The sequence below is a fragment of the Chaetodon trifascialis genome, chromosome 5 (genome assembly GCF_039877785.1).
Source record: "Chaetodon trifascialis isolate fChaTrf1 chromosome 5, fChaTrf1.hap1, whole genome shotgun sequence".
Taxonomy (NCBI): domain Eukaryota; kingdom Metazoa; phylum Chordata; class Actinopteri; order Chaetodontiformes; family Chaetodontidae; genus Chaetodon; species Chaetodon trifascialis.
This window is the reverse complement of record NC_092060.1, coordinates 9218626-9235066: the sequence shown is the minus strand read 5'-3', so window position 1 is coordinate 9235066 and position 16441 is coordinate 9218626. Positions and strand designations below refer to the sequence as shown.

Below are 16441 nucleotides of genomic sequence, written 5' to 3'. Positions count from 1 at the left end.
AGAAGGTAATATGTCTACTTTCTAACCATTGCAGACGTGTTCCTCATGCAGTGACTCCATTTGCCAGTAAATTGGTGCACTTAATGCTGATTCGCTCTGGCTTCTCTAAGTCAAAGATACGTCATGTAGCAATTTAATATGCAAATGAGCATATGACATCATCAGGCACCTTCCAGCAACACTTACTTTCCCTGAAGCGTCTGCAACACAGATGTCAACATCACGTTTAACCTTCCAGAATAAAGTTAGCAGCTAAATTCTGCCAGGCAACTTCAGCGCAGCCTTTTGCACTTTGTTCAATGTGTTATTTTGTTCAAGTGTCTCAAATACAACCACGACTGTTTTTCATCTTTTGAAGTAGGAGAAAAAGACAAAAGGTACATTTTAGAATACGCATTTGGCTAAATGTCATCGGTTTTCGTGCTGTGACAATTATGTGATAATTTTAACAATTTTAAGTAGGTCTGACCTGAATGCTTCGAAGCTTTGAAGCTTCTTCCGTTGCCATGGTAAATGAAGCCCCAAAAATGGTATTTGGGGCAGCCCTAAATTTAAGCTTGGTTTGCATCAATCATTTCCAGGTTTCTGCCTCCTCAAAATCATCATTTCTGTCCAGCTGTCCCTAAATAACCTGTTCGGCACATTGTGCATTCTGCTGCCTCAGAGCAGAAACCAGTCTCTGCCGAAACATAAAGAACTTTGACAGTCGGCACATAAGAGGGAAAGGAGCTAAATTTAGAACAGAGTAAGTCCATCTCCATTCAGTTTAACCAGCTTCTTAGGCTGACATCCGTTTTTAGATGTGTGTATTCCCACGTTCACTTCTATCAGTGTGTTAGATAAAGCAGGATCTTTTCAAGTAAAAAGGCATAAATGAATGCTTTCTCCAAGAGCACAATTGATTTGGTTGGTGTTAGCCTGGTGGTGATTACTGACTGGAGGTCTTAGTCTACCCGGCTTCTTATTTACCGCTACATTAGCGGTGAGGCGCTGTGTGCACCTCTACACACGCCTGACGGGAACACCACAGCAGACCCTCAAATCAGTGTGAAATTACATCTGCTCTATACTTTGAACTACATGTAAATGAAACTTGTCACAGTGCTGTTGGAAATGTCACCTGTCACCTTCATGTTTACCTTCTCGAAGCCTTGCTGGCAGGGCCTCACAAATATACTTGTAAATCCACCTGACTTGAATGTTGTTTACCTGAATGAGAATGCAGTGGAGACTGTGAGCAATTGAATGTCACTAAAAGCATCGTGACAGCTTGACTTCATGTGATGAAGTGTGTCTGTAAAGCAGAAATATTTCTTGGTGTTCTTTGGCTTCTTTTTCCCCTTTAAGGAGAAGAGACAGGGTCTGGTCCCCTTTTAGAACAGCATTTTTGACTTACTGTGATACCTTTAGAGTTAGTAAATTACAAAGGATTTCTTTAAAGGTATTTTTACAAGACAAAACAGTGGATTTTTTTCTTAAGAAGGTGGCCTGGTCTATTAGCTACATCACAAATTAAAGCTGCAATATTGTAACAATTGATCAAAAGTCTACATTTTGTGGAAGGGTCCCATATAATTATAACCCCACTCTGCACTTCCCCTCGGCTCTACTGTGTACGTGACTATCTTTCAGCTCATTGTTTTGGTTTCACAGCCCACAACTTAACTGTTTCAGTTCAGTCCCACTGAGAGCAGCAGCTGTTTGCCCTGAAGAAGTTCTGAAAAACCACTGCACGCTACCTGCCTAGCACGAAACACAAACCAGAGACAGTTAGAGACTAGCTGGTGAACAAAGCAGATCATTTAACAGCTAAAGAGCCAAACATTTGTCCAGTGACTCCAAGAGATGGGTTATATATGCAAATGTTGCTTAAACAGCTTGTTCCACTGTCCCCAAATGACCAAAGAAGTAAAAGGGGCCCAAACAATGTATTTTCTCATTCGGCTCGAGTGAGCTGATTCCACATGAGCACACTAATTTAATAAAGTTTGAACTGTTGTGGTTATTTCACATTTGAAGTATCTGTTTTTCCTTTTCTTTCTCTTTTCTTTCCATGGTTTGAAGTTGGAAAAAGGTGACGTCAAAAACTGTGCACCAATCAGGACACAGCAGCATCTGAATGAGAAACCGAGGACGGTCATCATATGTGATCAATCTGCACCCACACAGTCCTGAGGAAAGAGAGTGTTAAACTCTTAATAAATAATAAGTAAAGATACTGTTATTGAATTTTGATGGTAGCTTATTTAGTCATGAATATTTAATGTTATAAATAAATAATGCACTTTCTAATGGGCTTTAAAGATCCCCTCTACACATATGACACATTGAAGCCATATAAAATAATGTGCACTCTCCTCCTTTTCCTCCATGAAAAATCCAGTTTCCATACATTTAAATATCTTCAGTTTCAAAGTTTAACCACTGGACACGAGATGTCTCCTACTTTTCTAAGTCCATTCTCAGTGTGTGTGCCCTGGAGGCTTCAAGATCCCACATCACACTTGTGTAAGTTTCATACTGGTCCATGATTGGCTTCAAACTACCTGTGAAGTCCTAAATCCTGCTGATGCGGTATGTTCAGGTGTTAAGATTAAAGGTGAGCACAGGGAAACTTCAGCAGATGAAAGTGAAAACAGTCTTCTAGGGTCAAACTCTGCATGTACGGCACATCATTCTGCACAGTGAAGCTCTGAGTGAAGGAAGACTCCAAGTGTTCAATATGTGTGCTTTACTTTCTAAAAATTCTTTATTCTTACCCGATTCGTGGTTTGACACAGCAGATATCGACTTGCTGTTGGCCATTTGTAATGAAACCAAAGCAGTAATAGCTAAACATCATAATATTTCAAACTGGATTTAATCAAAGTAAAATCATGCAGTGCCTCACACTTTGAGCTGCTGACAGCAACTAAACGTTTGTGCGTATGTGTGTGTGTGTGTGCGCAGCAGTAAATTTAAGCCTACTGTAACTGTTAGGAAAAGATCAATAGTGTTACAGTATCACTCTCCCTGCCTCCCTCTCTCACACAAAGACACACACACACACACAGGCACACACACACTTGGGAATAATGGGCTCAAATCAATAATTCTATAGTGCTAACAGAAAGCTTCCACAGCAGTTTAAAGGCTTATTGCACACATGGACACACACACACACACACACACACACACACACACACACACACACACACACACACACACACACACACACACTCACACACACTTACAATATCACTGAATATACTCAACAACAGAATTGTGAGCCAAATATTGAGTATTTCAAACACATTCATGGCACCTGAACTAATTTGAAAACCGTTAAATGGAAAATCAATCATGCTGATTCACTCCACAGGAATTTCCTTTATTGCTGTTGCATTCACGTGTCGCACTGTTACCACTGTTACTATGTTGTTGAACTTTGCGTTCGCACATTTACTAATCAAAGGGTAAAATGTTTGCAGCCGTAAAATGAGCATCGGGGTTCTCTAAGTCTTACGTTTGGAGTCTGGTTCAATCCTCTGGTTTGCTGCTATTAGCTGTTTAAGCTGCAGAACACATCCAATAACTCATCTAACCAGAACAAATACAGCAATGATAAGGTGCTGTAATCAGTCAGTCATTGTCTTCCACCATCCCTCCTTACTCTCTCTGCCTCTTCCTCTCCACCCGCCCTCCATCTCTCATCATCGCTCTCCCCTTTTCCTCTCATATCCCTCTCCTCCTCCCCCTCAGTCAGTATTGAGTTTGCATTTTCCTTCCAACAAACTCTCGCCGGAATAAATATGAGAGGAGTGAAAACTAAACGGTAAGGAGGCGATAACGGAGCATCCGTGGATGTGTGGGTGAAACAAAGTGAAAGAAACCACTCACGGCCATGAATGTACTTACTCTCCCTCTCACCCTCCATAAGAAAGTGTTGAAAGTAAAGTATATTTTAATTCTGTCCCTGTCTCCCCTGTCTCCCTTGCTTTCTCCTTCTCTGTGCCATATGCTCAAAGCTCCATCTTGGGCTCATTTGGAGTGCTACATACACACACAACACACACACACACACACACACACACACACACACACACACACACACACACACACACACACACACACACACACACACACACACACACACACACACACCAGCTCTATCAAAGCACAGGAACAGCTGGCTTGCTCGATATGGATGACTACTCGCCTGTCAACCAGTTTCACACAGCAAACACACATGCACGCAGTACACACACATACACATACACACAGACACACACACACATCATCATCAAGCCTGGTGTTTCTTGCTGTTTTGAAAATGAAAGAGAGTGAGAGATATATCCAGGGAGAGAGAGAGAGAGAGGGAGCAGGTCAGAGAGTTAAGTGAGTGAATCAGAGACTGAGAGACGTGTGGAGGAGCTTTGTACGGCCACACTCATTTGACGTTATAATTAGCTAAATGTATAAATATTCACCATGATCTCATTTAACATAATCATACAGAGTGCTGGATTAGAAAGAGGGAGAGTTGCTGTTATTGTGGAAAAATGCAAACATGCACTCACACCCACAACATCAGAGGCACAGACGGCGCGTGGCACTGTTAACCAGCTGAACCAAACATGCACGAAAACATTTTAGCTTATATTTTTTCCGGGCTGAGTGTGATTTGTACCCTTAGAATAATGTTAGGTGCCTTAAAGAAAGAAGGGGGCATCGATGTCTCCTGCATGAGCAACACTATTCAGTATTCTGTCCTGCTGGTCTGTGTGGGCTGAAACTTTTAAGAGTGTAGTACTTCTGACCACGCCCCAATCACTGATGTCACTGTGGATTGCTTCAGTCGTCGGTCAAATCAAATCCTCCGTTGTTACATCACTGACTGGGATGTGGCCCAAAGGGCAACATCATCAACATCAACATATGTCTTATTCAGAAAATAAGACATATGTTGAAAACAATAAGGCCTAATTCAGAAAATCCAACTGGAATATGCTGTTTACATGACCCATATAAAATTAGGAATATTGTCATATTTGGACTATTGGTTAAATATTAGAGTGCATGGAAACATTGTCATTGTGACCTAAGGACTATTTTAAATATTTGGTCCCCTCTTGAGTTGTAAATATTATGCTAAGGTTAAACGTGTCATCCATCCATCCATCCATTTTCTATACCCGACTGTCCCTTTCGGGGTTGCGGGGGGGCTGGAGCCTATCCCAGCTGTCAACGGACGAGAGGCGGGGTACACCCTGAACCAGTCGCCAGTCGATCACATGGCAACGTGTTATAAAACAATAATTAGCTATGAGCTATCATTAAAATTCAGCTCATGAGCTAAACTGTTGCCTACTTTGGAAATAGACATGTAAATAATATGATCTGCTACTGGATCATATTAACTACTAATCAATTAGTGTTCACTACACCATTTATTACTTAACAATATGATGTGGATATGAAGTCACAGAGATTGTTCTCTTACCTCCCCTGCATGGCTGAGACTTAGTTTTGGCAGTTTATTCTTCACATTCCCAGAGTTTCCTCCGTAAGTCTGACTGTTGTTAAATCCCTCTGTGGCCACTAGAGGGGGTTTAAGCTGGGGAGAGTCACTAGGTGCCTGGTCCTGGCCATCCATTGGTCGAACATACGCTGTGGGCTTCTGCTGCACTGCAATTGGCTTCCCTGATAGGCTACCAGGTGGAAAGGTGGGGGTAGTCAGTCCAGATGTGGGAGTGGTTAGACCAGGAGTAGGCGTTGTCAGAACTGACGTGGAAGCCAGCGGGGACGAGGACATAGACAGGTGAGAGCCCATCTCATTTTCAAATGGGGAGGATTTAAAATGTCCGCCATTTTCTGTGTTTGTGGAAGACTTAAAATGGCCACCATCCATGGTGGAAGATCTAAAATTGCCACCATCTGCAAAAGAGAAAGAGAAAAGCCACAGAGAACCAAAGACACACCTGTTATTGCAGAATATTGCTCAGCTCCACGCTGTCAAAATCTAATGAAGGTTGAAAGCCAAACATTCTCCCCCAGATGGATGGAGCCAATCACAATCAAAGCAAATTATGTGTTGCTTGGTGGTTTAGAAATCAACTGAAAGATGTGGTTATCATCAGCTGCAGATGTTAATTTTCATAAATCCCACCCAAAAGGTGATAGAGTTTGTTTTGCACTGAAATTATTCATAAGTTCTCATGACTGCAGCAAATACTAAGATTTTCCATGAATATCAAAATATAAGAAGATGCCTTTTTGTTGTGTGAATGGCAGCTTTAATCAACCACATCCTCAGACAGTCCCCACTGTTCAAGGAACAGTTCGCCATTTTGGGAAATGTGTTATTCTTTTATTTTCTTTTTTCAATTGATCAGCTTAACATCACGTTCATGTCATATTGTTTAGGCCCTAATTGCCAGCAGCTCAGTGGGCGGGAAAAAAAAGCAGCCTCCATATGATGCTACAGTAAGCTAAGCTAACTGGCTCTAGCTTATATTTAGCATACAGATATGTATTTGTGTATCAAACACGTGTATTTCCCAAAATGTCAATCTATTCCTTTTTAGCCTCTCTGTGAGGGACTCACCTGGGAGAGGGAGGGTTTTGGAGGGGTGGGAAGAGTGTCTTCTTCGAGAAGAAGAGGAAGAGGAAGAGGAGGAGGAAGAGGAAGCAGGGCTTGAGTCTTCTTTTAGACCAAGTTCATCTTTAAGTGAGCTAAACAGCTCTTCATGCCTCTGTTCATCTAATAAAGACATTTTCCCTCGTCCACTCGTGGCTGCCGTGACCTGGCCCTGCCCGTTCTGTCCTAATCCCAGGACGAGGCCTGCTCCTTGGGCGCTCTGCCCGCTGCCTGACCTCGACCAGTCCATGGAGCTTCGTGACTTTTTCGAATTCTGATGTGGGATCGTTGTGGCGCTCGATGACGATGTGGTCGAAGCAGGAGGTTGCATTGAAGTCGAAGATGAGGAGGATGCATTTCCCATCCTCTTTTCCCCTCCTCCCTCTGCCGCTCCACCTGCCCCACCTGTTCCTCCCCTCAGGGCTTCGGTGAAAAGCTGCGACTCCATGGCGGGTCTCTCTGTCGTCGAGGCGGTCGGGGTCTGCAGGTTGTTGCTGCCTTTGGGAATCCCCACCAAGTGGCTCTGGTTAGAATGGCTAGTTAACAAGTCTTTCATTTCTTCGTAGGAGCCCAGCGTGTTCTGGACACGACTGGCCAATGCATCACCTTTATTAGTCTGAAAGGAGAAAAGGAAAAAGACAAAGACAAGGGGGGGAAGAGAGAGAAGAGTATTAATTAAGTCTTCCATTTTTCCATTTCTCTAGGCTTGATGAAAAGCCTTCTTTATTCATCCGGAGAGGAACAGTGAGAGACTGATAGGGTGACCACTGACCAGACTTCAGGACGAGATGATTAATTAAACACATGCCACCCTTAAGAGGGTCCAGTCCAGGCTGGAGCAGTAAAATTAATGGGGCAGGAGTCATTATTAGCCTGACCCCAGATTCTCAAGCAATCATCGCTTGGAGGACAGTGCGGGCCTTGCTGATATATGACGGTACAGCACCTTCAGCTGCTACGTGACATGCTCCTCAGAATAGCTCAAGAGTACCTTTTATGTCAGTCATTGACAGCTTCTTTAATGATGAAACTACATGATTTGATCATCTGGCATTTTTGAAAGGACAAGAGGAATCGGCAGCAGGTTCAGCAGTTCTATATTTGGAATGTGCAAAAGCCACAAAAGAGGAGGAAGAAGTGAAGACCTGTGGATTTTTATCCAGCTTTCTCACATTTCTTTTCAGGCTGAGCAACAGATTGTTAAGCAAATATTAATCATGAGCTAAGTCGGACTTATGGAAGATCTACAGCCTGTAGTTCAACAGAATCTAATCGTGACATTTCATCATGAATTACATACAAATGATGAGCACTGGAAACACTGTGCAAGATCAACGTGGCCCTGTAATGTGAATGTACATAACATTTGTGGTTTATTCAACAGATGCAGGTTTTTGTTTTTTTTTACAGTCGGTGCTCTGCTTATAACTCTTTTGGTAACATGGAGTCCAATAAAGCAACATTAGGTTAAAAGGTTGAAACATATGAAAGTGAATAAGAGCCTTTGTCTAATTTTCAAGACAGGGTGAAATTGCCTGTATTTGGAGAGGTTAATGAATTCATGAATAATGAATTTATGTTCATAAGAAGTAGGAGCTTTACTAATCTTTGTAATATTTCTTGAAAGAGGATAAAGTTGAATAATCCCTACACTCACACCAAACACGCAGATCAGAGTCATTTTCAAACCACATTTCTTTGCATATTGGTCAGAAGAATCTTGTACATCACTTGTTTTCCTATGCAGCAGCTTCAGTGAAGAGCCAAACAATGCCGTTATAACAGGCAATGATCCATGGAGAGGTCTTATTGCCGAGGAGGGAATTCTGTGTGTGTGTTTGTACGTGTGTGTTAGAGACTTCACAACCTTACAAATTAGTATAACACTGCTCTTGCATTTGTTCTAATGGAGCCCAATGCAAGAATAATTTCATGCTAATTGCTATATTGCCTTTTTTCACAATCATATTGGTTTGATAGTTGTTCAGGAACTGGGTGAAACTGAAGTGGACGGTGTGTTATCTGCTGCAGTCACACAGCCATCAGGAACATTGAGGGAAGTGCAATCTTAAATGTGATCTGCCAAACAGCGGCAGTGTTAACATACGATTAGCTCATAGGCACGACCTTGACCTTTTTGAAAATTTGAAAGTTATCACAATTTGACCTGAATGTGTGCAGCAAATTTCATGGTGATGGCCATTTCACTAAGAGTCACATATCAACCTCGTGGTGGGCCTTGAGGAAAGTCAGGGAATTATATCATCCAATATTTCACTGGACAAGCAAAAAGGAAAGGGGGTCACTGAAGTTCATCCTCTGGCACCATGAATGTCTGGATTCATTCAAATATCATATTCACAGTCTCATCATATTTTCATTGTCTATGAGATACAGTATTTCAGTCTGGACCAAAGTGGTGCCCCAACAGACATGGCTAAAAGCTAGTTAGACTATGAACGAAAAAAATAGACACAAACCAATATTCTGTCAATCAGCTCATTGATTCATAGACTAATTGTTTCGCCTCTAGAGTGAATCTCTATTCATTATGAATTCCACGGGGACCCCGTGTGATTTAAGTGATCTAACCCATTCAGTGCATTTGTGTAAGACAACAGAGGGTTGTGTTTCTCTCAGATTTACAGATCAAGGATTATCTAGTGGCTGAGGCTGAATATCTATTTTACCTCTCCTTTTTCAAGCGCCTGATGCATCTCCTAAATTTACACCTGATCTGGCTTGAAAGCTCTTATGAGTACTTTCCACTGCAACTCACACAATTATCAGTCGGCAAGAGGAAGAAAAGACCTCACATTACTGAGATGCTGATTTAGATCAGGTCACCTCTATGTTCAGTGAAATATGGTATGCAACTGTAGCGGATAGAGGGCATGACTTTATAAAGGGCATGACAGATTTGCACAGGACTAAGAACACAGATTTAAAGAATATCCATGTAATTATTAAAAACTCAAAGGTGGAGCCCAGGTGACAGTCCTAAGTTTTAAGATGATGATTTAAGACAATCCTTGTGGCTCTGCGGGCCACAAAAACCTCAACTCAAATCCATCTGATTGGAAGCAACATTCATCTTTTCCACCGTGTCCTTCTTCACTTTATTCTATCCTTCATTTTTATACTCTAATAAAGCAGGAAAACCATGAAAATACCCCAAAATGGAACAGGGCAAGCAATCAAGCCTTATTTACAAAGGATTCATATAAGAAAGGAAAGAGTTGGTTTCAAATAATCTTAACAGATGTAATTTCTGCATGTACACACACACACACACACACACACACACACACACACACACACACACACACACACACACACACACACACACACACACACACACAAACACACACAAACACTACAGAGCGTGGCAAAGCCAAAGTTAGCTGTGAATAAATTAGCCCATCTCTTCTCCATCTCAGGCTCATGAATAAAAGATCTGGTGGCTGAAGAGGAACAGAAAACACATTTACAGAGAGGCAAAATGGAAAACAGAGGAGAAAGAGAGGATGAATACCTGTGTGTGTGTATGTGTGGATAAGTGTGTGTGAATAGATCATCCCAAATAGCTGCTAACAGCATAACGCTCTTTAACAGGATTAGAAGAGGGATTAGCTAATAGCTGACAGAGAGTATGAATACTGGAGAGAGGAAGAAAGAAAGATGGAGAACCAGAGAGACGGACGGACACACGGTAGAGACACAGGTACAGGGACACACTGATGGGAGAAAAAACTGAAGACGAGAGGGACCGGGGACGATGAAAGTTCTACAAATCCTATGTGATAATGAAAAAGGGCTGATATAGATCTCTAAAGGAGCAGTTCAGTAAGTTCAGTCAGCACTTAAACAGAGAAAGTGCAGAGAGGCTGTGGAGGCCGTGGTAAATCCACTGAATTGTATGAAGTAAAGGAACACGCTCAGAAAAAAAAAACCCTGAAATTGTTAGTGTAGCAAATAAATCAGCAGGAGAAAGTGGCACGGTGTGCCAAAGCCTTTTTTCAAGTTTAACAGCAGTGGGAGATAAAGTGGGGAAGTGTATGGAGGAAAAAGATTAGCTGGAAAGAACTGTAATACAAAACAAGCAAACACACTGTCCCCTATACAGTCACTCAGAAGAGGTATCACTCCTCAGAGTTTATCAGAGCTATTTTTACCTTCAATTGGAAATGAACCACCGTTAGTCAATGCGTACTTCAGTCAGGTGCTAGCATGTGAAGGAATCCATACTGAGATCTTAAATGAAGTCCTGAACTAATAGTCAGCTTTGTATCTGAATGGCAAACTCACAATAAACTCTACACGAGAACATTCTTATATTAACAATGAATAAATCACCATGTGTCATGTGAGAGGTGTCTGTCGCAGCGATGAACCCACAGAGAATCATCAGCACCCCGCGCTGCAGTTCTTCTCACCTCTACAGAGTTTTTATATCTTCCAACTCATTGTTTTTAGGATGAATGCAGCCGTTTTCTGTGAAAAAGCTCTGATAAACCACTGCACACTCCCTGCCCAGCAAAAAATAGGAGAGTGAAGTGAAGCATTAAGCTGCTAAAAGGAGCCAGATATTTCCCTCACTTGGTGGCGACCAAAGCGCAGCTAAAAGGAGCGTGAATACGTGAATACCTTAAATGAATGTTAATGGTGCTCTGTGGTCCTAAGATATATCAGATTATGTATTTTTTGATTTTTGATTTAAGAGCAGATTTTAAAACATGTTGGGAAAAAAGTTTATGTATCTGCATCAAAACTCGAACAGAACAGGAACAAATTCAATTTTATCCAGCCCTAATCTGAGGTTTATGTAGCTTTTGATCAGCTTTTGATGAGCGAACCTGACGAAGCACACCTGAAACACTGCATTTGCTCATCCAGTGCTTGCAAAAATACTAAAATAAAGGAAACTACCCTCTCCTCTTGGCTCTAATCACTGTAATGATTTAAAGCAGATGCTAAAATGCGTCATCCCCTCAGGCTTCATCTGAACAGCAGCCGCGGTGTCTGAAATGTCACCCCTCACACAGCCCAGTCCACAGTAATCCTTGATCTCTCCTCTTGCACGCACGCACATCTTGACCTCACCTCAGCACCATTAATTTGTTGGAAACAATTAGCTGGAGTATGGAGGCACCTAGGATTAGATTCATTATCGGTGCAACCTCTCATGTGCTGCCACTGCCCCCAAACCTCGAGCAGAGTCTTAGCGAGAAGCTCTCATGTCCTCTGCAAACACATTCTGTCAAGATTCAAAGCCAGTCTGTCCCAAGGTCGATACACTTGGCGGCATAACCAAGTGTTGAAGTGCCTGGTGGTAGCAAATGAGAGTTAACAAACCAAAATCAATTTTATACACAGGGGCAGGAGAGTGGCCATGGATTTCATGCATGGCTAGTCCACTTTCACCTAAAGAAGTGATGGCATCTTAAGTGCCTTAGATGAAAACAGACCACAACCTTATGCTTGAGGACATTACACTATCGGCCTCTGGGGGAGAGCACAGGGAAAAATGGCTACAATAGCTGATAATTATCAATAGGCATCATTGGCTTTATCATCCAGAAAAAGTAGTAGTAAAATGTGTTATGGTTCAGAAAATATTTGGATAATTGTTGCTCAGTAATAACAGTTCATTTCAATTGATTGCTTGCATGAGGCTAAAGTGCTTCATATGAGGCTAAATCACAAAGTAGGCCTGCTGAAGAGGAGAGTGGCACATCCTCGCTGGTTATTATATCGTAAATTCACTCCATTTGCCCAAATGAAATTCTGGTGTCAGGTGTGTCTGTTCTCCTCACGCGCAGATCAATCAAAACTTCACAGCGAAACCTAAAACTGTCTCTTAATCAGAAATGAGAGAGCACTCTGTGTGGAGAAAGCAGCGCTCACAGCTCCGGCAGGCTGTAAAGACGAGCGTGTGTGCAGCGTTCTGGTTATCCGACAGGGAACATATGACTTGTGTTTCAGTCCTTTAAATGCGAACAGATAGGCGGTTACTGTTTGCTTGAAATTTGAGAAATTTCTTGATTCAGAAAGTGTTTTACAGTGTTTTGTGGAAATATGCTAATTCATTTCCTTCATGAGTTAGCTGAGAAGACCACTGTGTTGATGGAGCTGGGGGGCAAGTAACCTAGCTTAAGCCTTATTTGGACAGGATTAACATTACAGGGGGTGGTGGGGAATGAAATATTCACTCTGCTCCTCAGTAATTTCACTCATCCTTCCAGAAGGCATTTTTAACCATCTGGAAATGACAGGATATGCTCTGTAATAGACATGGACATTCAGCAGGACCCAGTCAGAAGCCGGAGGCAGAGACCGGAGGCAAAGACTCGGCGTGAGGTGGATTTTGAGTCAGAAATCATGCTCTGTCTCTGAGCTGTAACTCAGTCAACTTTTAACACAGAGACATTAAACAGACATTGATATGATTAAGTTTGACTTCCACAGGATGTCTCTGATGTCCTTATAACGGACAAACTTAGAGAATCATCATGTTTTTAGGTCTGTTTCAGTGTCAAAGGAATTTAGTGATGCATTACAGTCTGCACGTCCAGGCTAATTCGCTAAACTTCTAGGAATGGCAATTTTCCATATCATAAACAACGACAAGCTTAAAAAGAGGGCTCAAAAGACAATACCTGTACAGACAGAACAGCCCATTTGATTAGGTTTTACGGGGTCTTGCTCTCCTGATAGTGTAATGAATGGGATTTGGGATAGTGCTGGTACCTCGAAGGCAGCAGCACACATGTTGTGAGACTTTGAGGTACATGAAGTTAGAAAACCGTCATGGAGGGTGTGTGTGTTTTCAATTCAGTTTTTCTGTGTGTCCTCCTTCTTGATAGAGGTCAAGCACACATTACGTGATGTCAGAGGTGGTGCAGGTAACCGGACCATGTTTGCCAGCCTGGGAGAATGGCCAGAGTGGAAGCAAAAGATTTTCGTGCTTCAGGCTAGCAAACAGCTTATCAGAGAAGATGGGGAAGTCCACCTCTGCTTGCTCATTTATGTCTTGGGCAGCAAAGCTGAAAAGATATTCAGCATATTTTGAAGAAGAGGAACATAAGAAAAACAACATCACTGTTTGGGAGAACATTGACGAACACTTCATTCCAAGATGGAGCCTAAGACATGAAGGGGCGTGCTTTTATCAAACCCAGTGAGAAAGCAAGAGCATGCAAAGGGGCCCTGTGTGAGCTTCGAGAGAACTGCCTGACGACAAAAGGGATGAGCACATCCCTGATAGACTGGTCATATCATTGTGGTGGGTGCCACACCCACCACGATGATGGAAAGAAAATTCAGACAACTTCACCCACCCTGTCTGAGAACTTGGACCCAAACAGGCCAGACAAGGAAGGCCAAACAGGCCACCACAACCACAGGAACGTGGGTGAGGAATCTGTCTTTGCTGAACACAGGAGACAGTGTTCTCATTAAACTGGACAATGAGAAACAATGGACAACATTGGACAACACCAGGTATTGTCCCGGGGGCCAGCCTCTCTCTCTAGGAGAGGAGGCATTACAGGTGAAACCCCCCACCTCCAGAAGCAGGTTACTGTGGAGAGGTCTGAAGATTCTGGGACTGAAACAAACAACGACACCTTGGCTGGAGCAGCTATTACACAGACGCAAGTAACAACTACTGTCATTCAGGTCGAGTGAATAAAACACCTGCGAGGCTGGATTTGAGAGGACATTGAGCGACAGAGACAGATAAAAAAAAATACCTATTCAAAGAAAAAAACTGCTAAGAGGAAGAGGAGTCATTATTACTGGTTAAGTGTTAAAGTTGTGGTGTGAAAATATTTTGAGAATATCTTTGAGGGGTGATGTAATGTATGGGATTTCCTATGACAGTGACAGTACCTCAAAGGCATCAGCAGCAGCACATCACGTTCATGGTGTTCAAAAACCATCAGGAAGGGTGTGTATGTGATTTCTCTATTAACGGCATGCTCAGTATACTTCGGTTTATAAATATAAATATTGTTTGTGGCTCTAGCTGGAATTAAAAGCTCTAAGTATTTCTTGACACACTTGCAGTATTTGTTTTATGCGAGGCTAATCGCCTCCCAACTCACTTAATGACCAAACACAAGAATAGAGACAAGAGACACTATCAATCTTCTCATCTTACCCCGAAAGCAGAAAAGTGTGTTTACAAAAATCTTGAACTATGTATAAATTATTAAACATCCATTAGTTAACCACTCTTACTTTATAAGGTTCCCCGAACAGGTTGAATCCAGTTGAGAAGAGATCTTCATCCTGTTGGACCTCCTGGTTTCTCCTCTCCCACTCTCTCCTCTTCAGGGCGCTGCGCTCCGACTCCAGATGACTGGAGGGACACAAAGAGAAAAGCTTGTTAGCATCCCCCACTGAGGCAGACACATTGGCTGGCACCAATGAGACCTGCTGGTTCCTAATGAGTATAGCTAACAAGTCATTTTTGGATCTGTAAGGAGCATTGGCTGAAATTCTTTTCCTGCAGTGTGATTAGAGCGGCTGGGTGGCTGGTTAGGAAAACAAGCTACATTAAGTCTGAAAATGACTAAAATCACATCAGCAAGGATGGAAGAGGAAAAATGAGAGAAAAACTGAGTCCCGGTATAAGTTGTGACAGCAAGAAGAGATGACTTCTGTAAAACAATATGGAACAGAGGATAATGTAGGTAAAGATATCCAACGTGATTAATGAATTGTTGAATATTATTAATAATGTTAAGTTTTTTATTGATAGTTTCTATTTTCAGTCACTCTGTACCTCACTTCCAATATATGCAGTCCTCCACTGAAACTTACATCCAGATATTCTTTCCCGTATTTAACACATACATGTTATGGTAAGTGTTTGGTTTTGCAGTTTATATGAATATATGGACAGTTTTCTGCCTCTTTGACTCAGCTCAGCACTGAGGTTAAGGACTTATTTTTACTCCGGACCTCCGAATGAAGTCCAGTACTTTTAAATTTGATTTGCAAAGGCTGAATGATCTTTAAACTCCCATGAAATACTTATCCCATGCTACTTCTGACACTTGTCATCCAGAACTTTCTAAACGCTATTGCCCGGAGCTTTGCTGTGCATTGCATCTGTATCTGCAGAAAACGATTTGATTAAAAAAAAAAGCTGAGGTCAGTGTGCTTCAAAATTCATGAGAAACAGTGCAAAGATTGTTTCTTTACTTGACTTTAAAAAGTCTGATATGAGAGCTGAAGGGATTGAGGGAAAAAATAAGTGACCATCTACTTGATCGATACCACACTTGTCTGGGAAGTGATTAGCTTAGCTTAGCAGCGACTGGAAGTTGGAAACAGCTGGTGTTACAAATGCAACCTAAAAACATGTTATGTCTCCATCCCCTCTACGAAGAGAAATTTAAATATGACAATTTGTGGTTTTAAGGGAGTAATGGGGTGTAACTAGTCTATTTTCTGACAATAAAATTTAATTCATCCATACATGTTTATGTATGGATTAAATAAATGACATCCAACGTATTACTTTTTGTTTGCTTTGCTTCCTGTCTGATCCTGATCCTCATAATCATCTCCTGGCTCCCATCTCAATTTTAACACTCAGCACAAGTGCAAGAGTGTAATTGCTCTTTTTTATAAAACTCTGAAGAAAAACAAACAAATGCATTTCAAGTATATTAAACTATTCCTCTGAACAGCCTGTGTCATATTTGTCTAAGCCATTAGGAATGACACAGGCTGAAACCCGTCCACCAGCACATAATGAAATGATGAAATAATGAAGCCTGAGCTCAGAAAGGCAAAGTTCTTCATATT

At 41.8% G+C, this 16441-nt stretch overlaps 2 protein-coding genes across 4 annotated transcripts in view; both read right to left on the bottom strand.

The window, feature by feature from the left end:
* aff2 (AF4/FMR2 family, member 2) overlaps positions 1 to 16441 on the bottom strand; it is a 134462-nt gene that overhangs the window by 81078 nt on the left and 36943 nt on the right. For all 3 annotated transcript variants that reach the window (XM_070962112.1, XM_070962113.1, XM_070962115.1), the window contains exons 2-4: positions 14864 to 14984; positions 6587 to 7235; positions 5483 to 5916 (exon numbers count right to left, since the gene is read on the bottom strand). In XM_070962112.1, coding sequence (XP_070818213.1) covers positions 5483 to 5916; positions 6587 to 7235; positions 14864 to 14984 — 1204 coding nt within the window. The remainder of the gene's footprint in view (positions 1 to 5482; positions 5917 to 6586; positions 7236 to 14863; positions 14985 to 16441) is intronic.
* The window catches only part of fmr1 (fragile X messenger ribonucleoprotein 1), a 66784-nt gene continuing 65106 nt past the window's right edge, over positions 14764 to 16441 (bottom strand). Inside the window, exon 16 of the transcript XR_011602167.1 lies at positions 14764 to 14778. The gene's annotated coding sequence lies outside the window, so the exon portion shown is untranslated. The remainder of the gene's footprint in view (positions 14779 to 16441) is intronic.